We start from the raw sequence: 16,023 nt of genomic DNA on the forward strand, positions 1-16,023 counted from the left end.
ATTTTTTTTTTGCAGCAAGTGCACTTAATGATTAAATATGGATGATTAATCATGACAAGCTGTACTAATGAATCGAATATTCGTCACTTTTATTAAAAAAACAAAACAAAACAATCCTTACAAGTCCTGTCCCCTTTTTTTCCCTCGATGATTTGTCAGGTAGGGGTGTTTTCTTTCCTTTCCTTTTTTTTTTTTTTTTTTTTTCCTCCTCTCCAAGTCCTCAGAGCGCACCGAGTTCCTCGCGAGCCACCGTCCGCAGTTCTTATTGGTAGGCGCGCGGTTACATCACAATGGCCGATTGTGACGCGGAGTTCTTTCCTGTTTCCTTCGGCCGCGTCTTTAAGTGGGTGCCTGCAGTCGGAGGAGCGCGTGCAGAGAGCGCTTCTTCTTCTCCTCCTCCTCCTTCTTCTGATTAGTCTGCTTCTGCTTCCTCTAGTGCTGCTTCTTGTTCGCCACCGCACAGCCGGCGCGCGCTCCCGGACACCCCGAGCCACGCACTGAGACAGAGCCACGCACAGACACAGCTCCGTATTCCACAGAGGAGAAGAAATCTCTCTTTTTTTTTTCTCCTGTATGTGTGTGTGTGTGTCGCGTTCACTCTTTTTTTCACATCTCTCTCCCTCTCGTTCTCTCTCTCTGTCTTTCTCTCTCTCTCTCTCTCTCTTTCTCACACACACACACATACACACACACACGCACACACACTCATTTCCCACGCGCGTCGCTCGCACCCGTTACTCGGGCAGAATATTTTGTCGCGCGGTTTTGATCCTCTTTTTTCTCTAAATAAAAAATAAAAAAAAAAAGAAGAGGACATCTATTTTTTCCATTTCCATTTCACGCGCGAGCTGCAGAGGTAAGTGAGCCCTTGCTGAATATTACAGCTTTTTGCTCATGTTGGTTGTTGGTTCTTAGACTAAATTAGAAGCACAAGTAAATTCTCCTGGAGAAAAACAAAAAACAAACAAAACAAAAACAAAAAAACGAAAGTACACTTAACGCATCCGAAATCTGAATGCAGGAAGAAGTTTCTAGAGAGGAAACCAATCCTTTTTACGTATGCACACTGAAATCAGAATTCTTCTATTAATAACTGTTATTATTTTTTAAATGATTATTCTGGTAATGCATTGATCATGAGGTCGTTTTTCACAGAGAGTTTAAGGCTGTTGGAAGTGAAGTCTGTCTACACGTCGTGGTTCCCCCGTTACGCGTTACACTTCTCGCCTTCGCGTCTAACGTCTCTCCGCTGCGCGTTTTCAGGCGCACGCCGCGTTTCTCTGCGCGCTTCTCTGCGCGTTTTTTTGCGCAGCTCTCCGGAGTTCTCACGGTGCTCCGATGCGTCCCTGTCCCCTGAGATCACTCTGTCTGCACCCGTCCAAGCTGACTTGAGCTCAATCCCCTCTGTGGGGTGTGTGTCTGGGTTAGGGTTAGGGGTTAGTTACTGTATCACACCTCTGATCCCATATCCATGCTGAAAAGTGGCGAGTTTCTAAACAGACGCGAACTTTGGTGGTTTTACGCACTGGAGCGTTCAATTCACTACCTAGTAGCAAACACTGAATTACAACCTTGACACTGCAATGTGTTTGAAAGTGGATCATCTTAGAGTGTTGCGCTTGTGTGTGTGTGTGTGTGTGTGGGGTTGAAATCATTTGGTCCACTTGCAAACTATCCAGTGTCAACGATTGTTTTTTTTTCTCCCCTCCTCCTTCTTTATGCAATGTTTGTCAGTTTCAATAAATACGACCGAGAGGAAGTTGGAAGTTCTCATCCTCTGTCTTAGTTCCTCGTTCGTAATTCCGTGAAATTTTGCGCGCTGTGCGCATGCGCGGACAGGGAGACAGGTGCGCCGTGACGAAAGACAGGTGCTGGAAGCCTGATAAAGGACAACATCGCGCATTGTTTAGAAGCTCAGGCTTGTTTTCTTGTGCGTAAAACGCAAGACCTTCGCCTTCACCCATCCATCTATGCATGCGTGCATGCATCTATCCATCTATCTATCCATCCATCCATCCATCCATCATCCGTCTGTTATAGGCTATCCCAAGTGGTGAGAGATAACACGCGTCCCAGCCGGAATTGTTCTTATTTTCTAAAAACGCCTTTTTGTTTTTTAGCGCAGATTTCCGTAATTTGAGTTTTTCATGCAGAAAAATAACAGAAATATTTCTGAGGAAATGCGCTGCTTTTTCTCCACTGTGCTACAGCTCCAGAGTCAAGTTCGGACTGGATCTGTTTGTCTTCCAACCCGATTACTGTCTTCCTGACAATAAAATGAAAATGAAAATGAATGTTTTAGGAAGAAAAGAGATAGAGAGAGATAGATAGATAGAGAGAGAGAAATGACATGTGATTATGATAGGATTCTTAAGTCGAGAGGAAATTATTTTACATAAACAGTGCACAAGTAACTCATATCCGAGACATTATTCTCTTGGATAATCTCAGAGTATCTCATTTTAACTTTAATTGATTTGATTTATTTATTTATTTATTTTTACACCTTGATTTCAATGCTTTTTTTTTTTTTTACTATAAATCATTCCTTCCTATAAGACTCTTACACTCTTACTGAGGATCTACTTTACCATTATTTATTTATTTTTATTTCCGCAGGATTGAACAATCCTTGCTCTTATTTAACTCTTATTTTCCTTTTTTTTCAAAAAATATAATTTAGTACATGATCGACCAAAGATCAACCTTTCTAGTTCATCGTGCTGAAAATAAAAAACCTCATTCAGCTCTCTTTATTGCTATGAAAAACTCTCATACTCATCCCGACAACTGAACATGACCTTTTTATTTATTTATTATTATTATTTTTTAAATTTATTAAAAAATCTTTTGCCCAGTGAGACATTTAAAGATCTCACAAGAGTAAATGGATTGACCATAAAAGTCAGAAGTGTTATTCAAAATATTATATATTTTTTTATTCATGAACTACATCAGGCAAATGTGAAGTCGTTTGTGTGTTTTGTTTCAATAAAAGAACAGCACACAATGTTAACCATGATAACCAATGCCATCTTGTTTTTCATCTATGATATTAAACATGATTTTTTTTTCCTCCATAAGTTTTTTATATGCCTTCACCAATCTAATCCCAGACAAATGAGGACAGTAGAAAGGCGATTAACATAATTTTATGCAGATTTTTGTTGTTGTTGTTGTTGTCTTCATGTGAAGCGACAATTGTTGCTTTGTTTTTGTTACTAGGGCAGTATACACAATGTAGGACTTTGCTCATGTATGCAAAGCTGAGGTGTTAACCCCCCCTCTCCATCCACACCCACCACCGTACACCCATTTTCTCCCTGCTTATACTTCCTGTTCCAGTGTTCTGACCAAATTTAATCAAATTTCCTGTTTGCAAATGCGTATGTTCAGGATAATTTACGATAAACCAGCTTTGTCTTACACAGCCATATTTAAGAGGTATATACAACATTCACACTTTTCAACCAAAGTTGTAAAAATAAAAATATCATATTCAGCAAACAAGTATACAATATCTTTAGTGGAAAATACTATTCTGGATTAGCTGTGGTATCGTATTTTATTGTGCACGATAACCAATATATTTACAATTATTACAGTCTATACAGGTTATATCCCTAATCCAGACTCCCCCTTATAGAGTTGGTTTAAACAATTTAGAATTGTTAAATTATACAAGTTATCATTTATTACAATTAACATGATGCTGATCAACCATGTTTTGTGATTTTGTTCCCCTTCCTTTCGGCAGGTCACAGGAATTTACCAAAAGAGTGTGAGCCCTGGCCTTTGAGAAATGGCTCAATAGTATCACCAGGGATGCCGGACCATGACAGTGAGTCCCTCCTAAACCGACAGACCAAAAGAAGACGAGTGGACATCGGCGTGAAGAGAACCGTGGGCTCGACCTCCACGCTGACATCAGCAGCTTCTACTGACTTCATTGCCAGCCGCACATCAAAATCCGCCATCATCTTCGGGGCCATGAACACCCATCATAGCGGAGAGCAGGACCTTCTGGAGTGTCAAGGGGTGCAGCTTGGACATGGGGACTCGAGTGAGACCAAGTCCAATGTGCTCCGGAAGCTTCTCAAGAGAGCCAGCTCGTACGAGGATGCAATGATGCCTTTTCCTGGCGCTACCATCATCTCACAGCTGTTAAAGAGCAACATGGCAAAAAATGGCGCAGGGGGAGGAGTAGAGCCGGGGTTCCCTAGTAGTGCTCTCTCCAGCACAGGATCCGAGGTGCCCCAAGAGGACGCGTGCAGTAACTCATCCCAGGAAAGCCCTCAGGAGTGTCTCTCACCGTTCAGCCGCCCAACTCTGGGTCACTTTGACGTTGAACGACTTAATGATGAACACCTCCGAGCTAAGCGAGCTCGTGTGGAGAACATCATTCGCGGAATGAGCCACTCACCCAATGTAATGATGCCATCAAACTCCAGCTCAAGGGATCGAGAGCGGGATGTTGAAGGAGAACCTGAAGGTCCCCAGCAGCCACCCAGCCCACGAGAGGGCTATCGTGAAAACAAGCGCAAACAGAAGCTTCCTCAACAGCAGCACAGCTTCCAGCAGCTGGTGTCAGTGCGCAAGGAGCAAAAGGTGGAGGAACGCAGGCAGCTCAAGCTGCAGCTTGAGGACATGCAAAAACAGCTGCGCCAGCTGCAGGAGAAGTTCTTTCAGATTTATGACAGCACTGACTCTGAAGGGAACGACCCAGACCATGACGGAGGGAACCTCTCCGAAGACAGTGCACGCTCTGATGCCGGACTCCTGGACGGAGACGTCGATGAGCGCCCCATGCACGATTCCACTGCTGATCGTTCCGATAACGAGATGTCAGACTTGGATCCGGGACACTTTCTGGACAGAGCAAGGGCATTGCTAAGAGAACAGGCCCTTCTGGATGGAGAGAAGCCCAAACGGGAGGGCTCGCTGAGGGGCAAAGGTCAAACCTCTATGCACGCAGAAGGCAAGCAACTGGCAGAGACCCTCAAGCAGGAACTGAACTCTGCCATGTCTCAGGTGGTAGACACCGTAGTGAAGGTCTTTGCGAAACCTCCGCGGCCTCTCCCGCAGGTGTTCCCGCCGCTTCCTGCGCCTCAGGACCGTTTTACCGTTAACGGGGACAACCCCAACTTCCACACAACCAATCAGCGCCTGCAGTGCTTCGGAGATGTCATAATCCCCAGCCCACATGAATCATTTGGTGGAGTCCCACTCCCCAGTGCCAATGATCAGACAGAGGCGCTGCCTTTAGTGGTGCGGAAGTCTGCAGCTGAGCATCACCACCAGTCCTCAGCAGTGGGTGCTCACGGAGGCCACCACCATCCTTCCCTCCATCCCTCGTCCCTGTCAGCCAACATGGGCTTCAGCCCACCATCTTTCCGCCACCCATTCCCCCTCCCTCTAATGGGGTACCCTTTTCAGGGCCCACTTGGTGCCCCGTCGATAGGGTACCCAGGCAAAGACAGAGGCTCTCCTGATTCCATGGACCTCTCACGGGAGACCACCAGCTTACGGACCAAGATGGCATCCAACCACCATATGGGGCACACCCGGTCCTGCTCGCCAACCCACCCAGGGAGCACGGCTGAGAGTCTGTCTCTGTCGCTCATTAAGTCAGAGTGTGGAGACCTCCAGGACATGTCTGACATCTCACCATACCCAGGGAGTGCAATATCCTTTTCCTAGCATTAAATAAACATTTTGCTTAAATTCTGCTTTTAATGCTGACAATGAAACTTTTTTTTTTTTTTAGAGTTTTCCTAAAAAATCTGATATGTTGGACTAGTTTGGAATGGCCTCAGTTCCCATAAATGTCAGAGTTGAAAGATCCTTTTAGGTAGTAGATGGAGCATTTAAAGTGCTACTCACTTTACCGTCCTCTGTTTAACTGTGTACTTTTGGGTACTCAGCTCAAACCTCCATTATTGATTCCCTGAGTGGCCTCCTATAGGCTTTTTGTTAAGTCACACTAGCTGCTCTATTTCCAACTCAAATTCCTTTTTCCGTCACCTCCCAAGCCTTAAGACATACATTTAAACGAGTTTAGTTCCCTCACATTTCCATAGTTTAGATGGCCTCATGATAAGGGTATATAGGCCAGGGTTTCAGGTAAGCTCCTGAATGTAGAATGGGTTCTTGCTAAAGTGCTTTGTGTTTCAGGCTACCAGTTCAAGTCAATATACATTTTAGCACCTGTGCACTTAATAAGCCTGGTGCTTAAACAGGATCACCACTTACATCCAAATTTACTGTAAGAGATTCAAAATATTTTTAGCTCCTCGGGGTATAATTTGGCGTCAACCATGACAGGTGTTTCTGTTGTCAAACTTTGAGGTTCATTTGAGGACTCAAAGTCTAACCTGCTGTCTGTTTTTTATGACTGACAGGTTCCACCTCTCTCAACCCTCATCATATCCTATTATAGAAAAAAAAAGACGGAGGAACAATTATCCCTCCTTTTCATTTTCCCCCTTTGGATTCATAAAGATCGGTCAACAACCTGAGGGCCCTCAGCTGTTGCTTGGCAGCCAAACAATCTCCCTCTTTTTTTTCCTTCTGTCTTTTTTTCCCCTTCCTTTCTTTTCTTTGAAGCAGGCATTAACAGGTGTTTGCGGCTGTATGTTTGTCTTTCATTACACTGCCTCGTCTTGTCTGCTGAGCCAAGGGCCCTACGCTCTCCACAGCCACGCCATCAAGAAAGCGGAGCGAGAGGAATAAAGGAAAAGAGAGATGGAAAGCAATTAAAGCAATGACCGTACGCAGCAGTTACTGTGTGTTTTATGTAGCAATTTTAAAAAATCACTCAAAATGGTTAGGCTATAAAGAGAAAATGAAAAAAAAAAAGTGGACGGGAATGCAATTTTATATTTCTACTGATAATTGCCAGTAGCATGTGCTTAGCTAGTTCCAGTTACAAAACAAAAATAACTAGCAAGTCACTTATTTACAAAAAAGTCAACATAGCCCTAAACTGTTACAGTAATTGGTCTAATTGACGTTTGCTGACTTCTAACTCTTGAGCTGGCAGCAAAAACTAAGAAATGATTAAAAACGCTGCCTTATCAAGCTGTCTGATACTCAGAGGAAGAACAGTTAGGATATGGAGCTTCCTTTACAGATAGCACATCAGCTCTGGATGGAGATATGATAGAAGGATAGGCAGTAGGCACACTGGCCTGAATATAGGATCTAAGTATGCTTGAGGAGAGTGCTAGAAATGGAAACGTTATTTGGGTTTGAAATGCGCTTAAGGCATCGCAGATTCAAGATTAACTAAAGGTATGAGAGAGAAAGAGCGAGAGAGAGCGAGAGAGAGAGAGAGAGGTGGGGGTTGGATTTGGGATTGTTTGGTTAGCCTGGGAATGGGGTTATAGATGTGTTGGGAATGGGGTTAAACTGTGAACGCTTGGGCGGAAATGGGGTTAGCATGGACTTAGAGATGGGGTAATAGTTCGGAAGCAATTAGGATGGAATTATGGTTCTGGTTCTGGATGGGAGACAGTTATGTGATATCATGTTTGAGAATAGCGTTAGATTTGCGGCACGTATTGTGAAATCGTGAGTAGTGGCAGGTGAAAGTTTCCCCCAGCGTGACCACTAGGCTACTGGCGGCCAGTCTGTTTGACAGACACACAAAAGGGCCAGAGCTGGTTTCAGAAGAGGCAGGGCCGGGGAGGAGGGTGCGGAGGACTCTTTGTCTGGCAAAATCGCATAATCAGCCATTTTGTTGTGTGGCGGAGGTTAGGGCAGGAGAACGTCCTCTGCAGGAATGTCACACTCGGTGCCCGCTTCGCACTTACAATGCGTTCTTAGCTTAAATAGATTATTGATGAATGCAGAACGCATGGTGGAAAAAGTGCAGATCGGACTGAAACACCCAGACGACTGGCCAAGCAGTTTTTCAGCTTTTTCTCCCACGCAAAGAGAAAACACTGATAACCGATGCATTCGTGTCGTATCTCATCTCATTTCATCTCATTTCTTCTCATCTCATCTCATCTCATCATGTTTACATGAAAAAAGTTCTGCGATTATACCTTCGTGTTTTTAAATTTAATGATGACCCGTAGCCCATAAATTATGCTTAAGTGGTGAGCTGGTGCCACATTTTTAATTATTATTATTTTTAGGAGATCTTGAGAATCATTTCACTATAAAATTTTAAAGAGATTTTTTTTTTGCCTTCCATAAACACAGCTCCTACTGCTAAGTAATTAGGGGGAAAAAAAACGGTAGTGTTTAATTTCATTGTTGCGTGTTACGCTGCAAATGTGTAACTTTTATTTGTGTTCCCTGTGATAAACTTGTCATCAGCTTTCATGTTGAAATGTAGTTTTTTGTGGTTTGTCATGATCCATTCATTCACGGCGCTGAATGAAGTAATGCTGCAAAAGAAAAGAGCAGCTTGTCCCTCTTTCATTCTCTCTGGCCTTTGTGCTCATAAAGCAAGACCAGATGGTGAGAGAAAAAGGGAGAGAGAGTGAGAGAGAGAGAGTGTGTGTGTGTGAGAGAGAGAGGGTGGGTAAGACAAAGATGCGCTTTTCCAACTAAACCCCCCCCCCCACACACACACACCCCTTTCTCTTTTTCTCTCATTTCTTTTTTTTCTCTCGCTCAATTATGTGAAGTACTCCACTCGTGGTTGGTCTGAATCCGCATTATCTTTGAATGTGTGCACACTTTATAAGACTTGTTTATGTTTTTGTGATTAGCCGTATTTACATGACAAATGTGTCATTTTACAGTCATATTGCGGCTTCAAAGGGACGTCTTTAGACGCTCTTCGCTGGCCCTTGAACGTCACGGCCAAATTGTTGCCCACAGAAATGAAATGGGGTGGCAAATTTGCTGTCATGATGCCATAACAGGAGCTTAGGCTGTCTCTGAGTGTGTGTGAGCGTGTGTGTATGTGTGTACATACAAAAATGAAAATTCTGCTTAACTTCGACAAAATTCTGATAAAGCATATGTATTATTTTATAAAGTGACGCCACACAAAAACCGAAATAGATTCAGTTTTTCAGGCTTTTTGTCAGCCCCTGAGGCCTTCTCAAAAATGCTTACCGCTGTATTTGTAGGTGACATGCAAACGATCTCTCACTCTTTTACATCTGAAGGAGGAGGTTGGCTGAGGCTTAGGGCTTAGGGAAAGACGTTGCTTGCTTTGCCTGCGTAATGGCTTTCTCATGTAAAACTGGCTTTTCTGCGGTGGTATATTGGCCGTGACGGCGCAGCACCTTGAGTAATGATGATGACAATGGCAAGCAAATCCTGTCAGCTCTCTGCTCGGGGCTCGGCTGCTTTTCCTTAACCCACTCATTTGCACATTCAGGAAGGGCTTTCCCCCAACCACCTGAAGAAGGCCAAGCTCATGTTCTTCTACACCAGATACCCCAGCTCCAACATGCTCAAGATGTTCTTCTCTGATGTTAAGGTGAGTGCACCACAGTTGACTTTTAATGTTTGAGTTGCTACTTTTTTTTTTTTTTTTTTGGAAAGGAGCTGGGTGGGGGGTGGGCATGTTGTCGGCTTACCTCACTTGTCCAGGTGAGTTCACTTACAAACGTTGGGCAGCCCACTGGTGGCGTTAGGGAAATGTTAAATGCCACAGCTGTTGCTATTGGTCAAGGCCAGTGGAGATTAATTCTGAGGGAAAAAAGCATACCGGCACGAGCCAGGGCAGCTGCAAGGCAGGTAGATGAGTGGGCGGTTGGGTATTTAGACAGTAAGATGGATAGAAAAGGAGGCGGATAAGCGCATAGATCAGCAAGCACCCTATTCACGATAAAGTACATCACGTTGAGAGGTTTGTAATCAGTTCCAATATGTAGTGACTTTCAATTGGGACAAACCTTATCAAATACCCATGATCCACTGTGCAGTTTTAAAACATACATACCAAATTGATTAAACCTTCACAGGACACAGAGTGTGTGTTATGTGTGCGCTAAACCGCGTGACACATTCAGGCCCGTCTTATTCAAATGAACCAACAAACTTCCTCTTTTTACAGTTTGCCCAGGGATAACTTTTACAGAGGCAACAAACAACACCTAATCCAATGGCCTATGCCTGCAATTATTTTGGTGATCTTTTTAGCATTTTTCAACAACGAAGCAAAGAAAAAGAGTCTCATTTTTCGCAAGGTTTCTTTGCTGACAGGCTGCTTTTTTGCTTTTAAATGACTAGCAGGGTTAAGTTTTTTAGCACAGATTTAGAAAAATCTGGCATCCGTGCTAATGAGACAAGGACTATATAATGATAATAATTAATAATTTTTATGTCTATCATTGGCACGCAAGGTTTGTACATTCAAAGTGAGTTTTCTTCTTCTCATCATCCTCAGGAAATTGTACATGTGACTTGTGGCATGGTTCAAATATTTCATAGGGGTGAGTGTGTTCAGGTAACAGAGCTGAATGAACTAAAATGTACATAAGCTTTAATGGACAACTCATGGAAAAGTATGTTTCAAGCATGAGATGTTAATGCAAAAATAATATGATTTTTAATTTTTTTTTAAGTGGACTAGGATGGGCATAAATGCTGTTTTAAGTTATTTATGTGAACCATGCACATATGCTGGAGTGAAGGAGATTTTACCTGTGTGTAAAATGTCTTTAACCTTTACTTTACATATATATTTGCAAATGTACCATTTGTAACAATCAGCCAGATTAGTTAAAGTGTGTTAAATCTCCTGATAATGAACTTGCCCAAGTTGCCCAACTTGTTAAACTAAAGTTAAACTTAGTGTCCCTGAGTCACAAGTCTGAAACGAGTGTTCTCTTCCCTTATGAAGCTCTTATCAATCGCTCCTCTTTCACCTCAGTGCCGCCAGCCATTCCGCGTAAACAAACCATTTCCCTATTTCCCACAAATGCTTAGCATGGAGGCATTCAGTGCCCTCTGCTTTATCAAAACTCTCATCTTAAAGGGAAAGTTGATTTTGGCACATATATACAAATGAACAAACATTTCCCTAAATTGATTCTTTTTTCTTACAGACAGTATTTACCTGATGCTGCATGCATTTTGCATATCATTCATGAAATCCTCAGTTCCGGCAATGCGGTCCTATACAACACAAATGAATAATTTCTTCAAATTAAATCATCAAATTATGACATAAGGTAGGATAATGGCCCTCTGAGTGCATCCGAACCCCACAGACCCGTTTTCCATAATCCTCACTAGCATTAAGGTTGTGCTTAATTGAACTAGATTAACATAACACCGAAACAAGGTCAAATTGTTGGCAGCATTCTCTCTGCGTGGCTTTGTTCGCGACTGCATTGTGGAACAATAGATGGCATGGATTTTTATCTTTTTTCCTCCCCCCCCCACACACACTTCCATTCTCATGGGGATCCGCCACTGTCCTTATAATAGTTATTCATTAGTCATTCATTATATTTCCATATCTCATGAATATCAATGCAGGGCATGTTGCATGTTAAAGACTACCCACTGTCTTAATAGGCTCTGATTATCTGGAGGATAAGAATGGTGGGAACGGGATGTTCGTGTAGCTTTCGTTTTGTTTATCACAGATCCGTCGGAGTGAAGATACTCTGAGGTCAGTAATAAGTTGACCTCAGAGTGAACGGACACTTGTGGAGAGCCTGCTAATTGGAGTGGTTAGAGACCTGTTGACTTTTGACCTGTGCGGATAGAGTTAGTTGGAATTAGTCGCACGTCAGGAAGTACATGAGCGTCGGCTTTGCGTTGTGAGAAAGCACTCGTCTTTTGTACACTAACGAGCCACATTAGCTAATATTTAAGTTAATTTTCATGAGTGACTTCATTAAATGGTCACAGACTAAAATAGTGATGGGGAAAAAATGAATTCTTAGATGATTTGGTTACAAGGTTTGGCAAAAAAAACACAAATGATCTTCCATGCTAATGGCCTGATGACTACTTAATTTTTATTTTTTAATTAATAATGCTTTCCAACTATAATTTGGGTAACAGTGTTGTACTTTCAAAGTACAGTTTGTTCAACCGAAGTCGTGCGACTCATCAGTAATCAGAATTTTTTTGCAAGAAATAAAACTGTTCAAATACAATATGAAGCAAGTCGTAATTTAAACCAAAAAACTTAAAATAATAATGGAATTGGAATTCCTGCTGAAAATATGCCAAGCTAGTCAAGATGGTAGAGAAAATTTTTTTTGAATTATTGCTACTAATGCTACATCGTAGATGAGTTAATTTTTTAGAAAATAACACAACCATAATTTTATTAGAAAACATTTATTGATCAGTTTAATCAAGTAAAAATGAAACTTCATGAAGAATAACTTCATGCTCGGGAACTGTGTTTTGGCAGCTTGTAGCTTTTCAGATCAAGCTAGCGAGGGTGCTATGAGTACGTTAGAACCCAACTAAACTAGCCAGCAGATTTTAAACTCAGACTTGTGCAACTTTGTAGGAACATTCTGGATTTTATGAATCAGGCAGACAGTGTGTAAGCTCTGTCTTACTAAGATTCAATTTCAGGAAATTGAACGGAAAAATGTGGAATCACACTGAAGTGTTTTCATCAGGAAATGGTCTTGTGCTGTTCCTCCTGGTCGGAGAACCCTCAAGGAAGTGATGAAGGTTCCACATAATTCAGAAAGGAGAAAGTGAGTTAGCAGCTTTCATCATAAACTGGAGTCTGGGTACAGCATGCTTTAAAAAAGAGATGATGTATAGAATCAAGAACCATTTTATAATCGCATTGAAGAAGAAGAAGAAGGGTGCCAAAAGTTTCTCATATCTACGAATTATACGGTATAAATAGAGGGTGCCAAAAGTTTCTCACCACTAATAAATATACAGTATAAATACTTTTACACAGTGGCCTTGTGACAATTCCCAAACGCAGGCTTCTTTTGTTTTTCCGCTGATGGCAGAGTGGAGAGGGATGTTTTTTTTCCCTCTTTAGTTCTCTAGCAGGAAGTGTGTGTAAGTGTGTGTGTGTGTGTGTGTGTGTGTGTGTGTCAGATATGGTTTAATGCTGGCGCATGATATTACAGATATTGAGGTAAAAGAAAAGTACACAGATGACTTCAGAGAGCTGGACTGTACAGTAATAACAATGCCCCCTCCTCCCAACACACACACACACACACACACACACACACACACTTGTTCTCCGTCTTTCTCTCTCACACTCTTTCACTCTCCGGTGGTGTGACAGGAAAGGTCTTTGTTGTGAGTGATGAGGTCATTGTCAGTGATTTAGAGCTCATCATAAAGACACGCACACACACACACACACACACAGACACAGACACACACACACGTACACACACACCCGTCTGTCAAACCACATGCTCAGGTCGAAAGGGCTAGGCCAGATCGGACAGACCTCCTCGTGATGGTCACTCACTTGTCTGTTTTTGAGACACTTTTTTTTTTTTTTTTTTAAACAGCCATGTTTTTTTCAGTCAGTGAAGCAGATAATAGGTATGAAAACATGTTGAAACAATAATGAACGATTATAAATAAATGACACAACAAGTGGAGACTTCAGTTCACACATTGCTAATCTGTTTAGCTATACTGAGAGATTAGCTAAACAGCTAAAACTGATTGAGCTAGTTTGTAAATGCTAGCATCTAACTTTTTCATTTCAGAATTTCTGTGATTAGTTTTTGCTTCTCCCTCTCTCTCTCTCTCTCTCTCTCTCTCTCTCTCTGTGTGAGTGTGTGTGTCTGACTCTTGTGTCAGTACTTTCTGAATGCTAGCAAACAGCGTCTGCGTTTCTTTTGTGTGCTAGATTGTGCGCGAGGTTCCCTTTTATTTGTCTCTCTGTATCTCCTCTACGTCCATCGTCCATCCCTCGGTCACTAGCGTCCTCCGTCCTCTCTTTCTCTCCATCTCTGTTCTGTTCCTCTCTTTTCTCTGAACAATAGTACTGTCTAATCTCCATGTAAAAGCTGCTTCCCCTCCCCAGAGGGCTGCTTGCCCATCGTTTTGTCATCTTTTTTTTTTTTTTTTCTGAAAGACGGGAGATGAAGGAGAAAATGGGGGAGGATGAGGAGGAGAGAGGGGGCTTTTGGGGGGGGGGGGGGGGGGGGTAATTAAAGGGGTACGAGGGGCCCGTTTAGCTCTTATCAGCTGTTGTTTGTGAGAAGAGTTTTCTTTCTACCTCTTTCTCTCTCTATCTATCTCTATCTCTCTTTTTCTACCCCCCCCACCCCTTCCTCGTCCTCTGTGGGTTCATTGCCCCGATGAACTGTAACCTACTGCTCTCTTAAACGGTTTAAGGTTGTATTGAATTTGGCAGAGATCATGCCCACGGGGGGAACGGTAGATGAAGGCAGGCCGTTGATTGGTGAATGGGCTTAAGCTGATGTTTGAACTCCCCGTGGGTCCGATATGCTCTTTTTTATGTTGACTTTATCAGTTTTCTGCTCAATTATCCATCCGAAGCTCTTGCAGCTGAGGGCTGCCCATAACTCACCCCCCCAACCCCCTTACCCCCCTCCATGCACCGTCCAGATTGCCTCCTCGACTCGTGTAGAGAGAGAGAGAGAGACAGAGAGAGGCTTTTCTTTTATTCATGTAAATGATGTTAATGATATTTCTCAGCGTTGACACACGATCTGTGATTATGAAGATTTGATTAACAATTAACCCTACACTATTTTCCCCAAAGGAATACTTGCTAACAAGGCAGGAATTTCTATAGTGTAGTGTTGCGATATGTACAACACACAACACTTGTATATTTACTTTCACACATTCTATCAGGTTTCTCTTTATATCTATCTATCTATCTATCTATATATCTATATATATAGATAGATAGATAGATATAAATGTATATATATATATATATATATATATATATATATATATATATATATATATATATATATACATAAATACAATGTGGTGTATTACAAGAAAAAATATTCATCATGAGTGATAACTTAGATATCATTAATAAATTCAGAAAAAAATACTGATTATGAGGAAACGGGAGGAAAAAAATCAAACAAAAAATGGCACTAAATAAATAATCTCATATATTATATACTTTACCACTTTAACACCTGTACACCTGGACATTCATGCAATTGTTGATTGATGAGAGAGATGGAGTCAGGGGAAAATGGCCAGACTGGTCTGACACGAAGGCTGCAGTAACTCAAATTACTCCTCTTTGCAACCACGGTGAACAGAAAAGCATCTCAGAATGCACAACATGCTGAACCTTGAGTCGAAACTGGAAACTCTGAAGTTGGTCAGTGTTTCAAGAAGTAGTGATAGCATACCATGCTGTAATTTATCATCATATTGGCCAGCCCTCTTAATTTACTGTATCATGTTGCACATTTTGGTCCCAGACTACAAGCTTTGATTTTTTTTTTTTATACTGCTGTAGCTGCATATGCAGACGACAGCGATAAAAATTGAATTAATCCGGGAGCCTTAGCTGCTAATCGTTTTCATATCCTTCACTACATCGTTAAATCGCACCGAAATGGTATTTAATTTCAGGTTATATGTAGCACAGATGTCCGTATCTAATGGACTCTCTCGCTCTGTCCCTGTCTCCCAGTTTAACCGGTGTATCACGTCTCAGCTGATCAAGTGGTTCAGTAATTTTCGGGAGTTCTACTACATCCAGATGGAGAAGTTCGCCAGGCAGGCCATAAACGACGGCGTGACGGGGGCTGAAGAGATCACCGTCAGCCGAGACTCGGAGCTCTTCAGAGCTCTCAACATGCACTACAACAAGGCCAATGACTTTGAGGTACATACACACACAAACACACACACACACAAACACACACACACACAAAATGAAAAGATGTGCACAAATGTGCTGGGCGTGTGCCTAGCTGGAATCATTTGGACACTGTAAGAATGAATGCCTGCGATTTTAATGTGCCATAGTGATTAGAGGGAGAGAGAGAGAAAGAGTGAGAGCGAAACAGAGAGAAAGCAAAAGACAGAGAGAGTGTCCTGTGTGTCCGGAAGGTTAGTGCAGTCCCCTGGAAGGAC

At 42.2% G+C, this 16,023-nt stretch overlaps 1 protein-coding gene across 1 annotated transcript in view; it reads left to right on the forward strand.

Annotated features, from left to right (window-relative positions):
• The first annotated feature begins 229 nt into the window (after positions 1-229).
• The window catches only part of LOC113529159 (prospero homeobox protein 1), a 30,036-nt gene continuing 14,242 nt past the window's right edge, over positions 230-16,023 (forward strand). The window contains exons 1-4 of the mRNA XM_026918157.3: positions 230-856; positions 3,758-5,685; positions 9,341-9,448; positions 15,578-15,772. Coding sequence (XP_026773958.2) covers positions 3,826-5,685; positions 9,341-9,448; positions 15,578-15,772 — 2,163 coding nt within the window. The 5' untranslated portion in view covers positions 230-856; positions 3,758-3,825. The remainder of the gene's footprint in view (positions 857-3,757; positions 5,686-9,340; positions 9,449-15,577; positions 15,773-16,023) is intronic.

The sequence above is a fragment of the Pangasianodon hypophthalmus genome, chromosome 30 (genome assembly GCF_027358585.1).
Source record: "Pangasianodon hypophthalmus isolate fPanHyp1 chromosome 30, fPanHyp1.pri, whole genome shotgun sequence".
Classification (NCBI taxonomy): Eukaryota; Metazoa; Chordata; class Actinopteri; order Siluriformes; family Pangasiidae; genus Pangasianodon; species Pangasianodon hypophthalmus.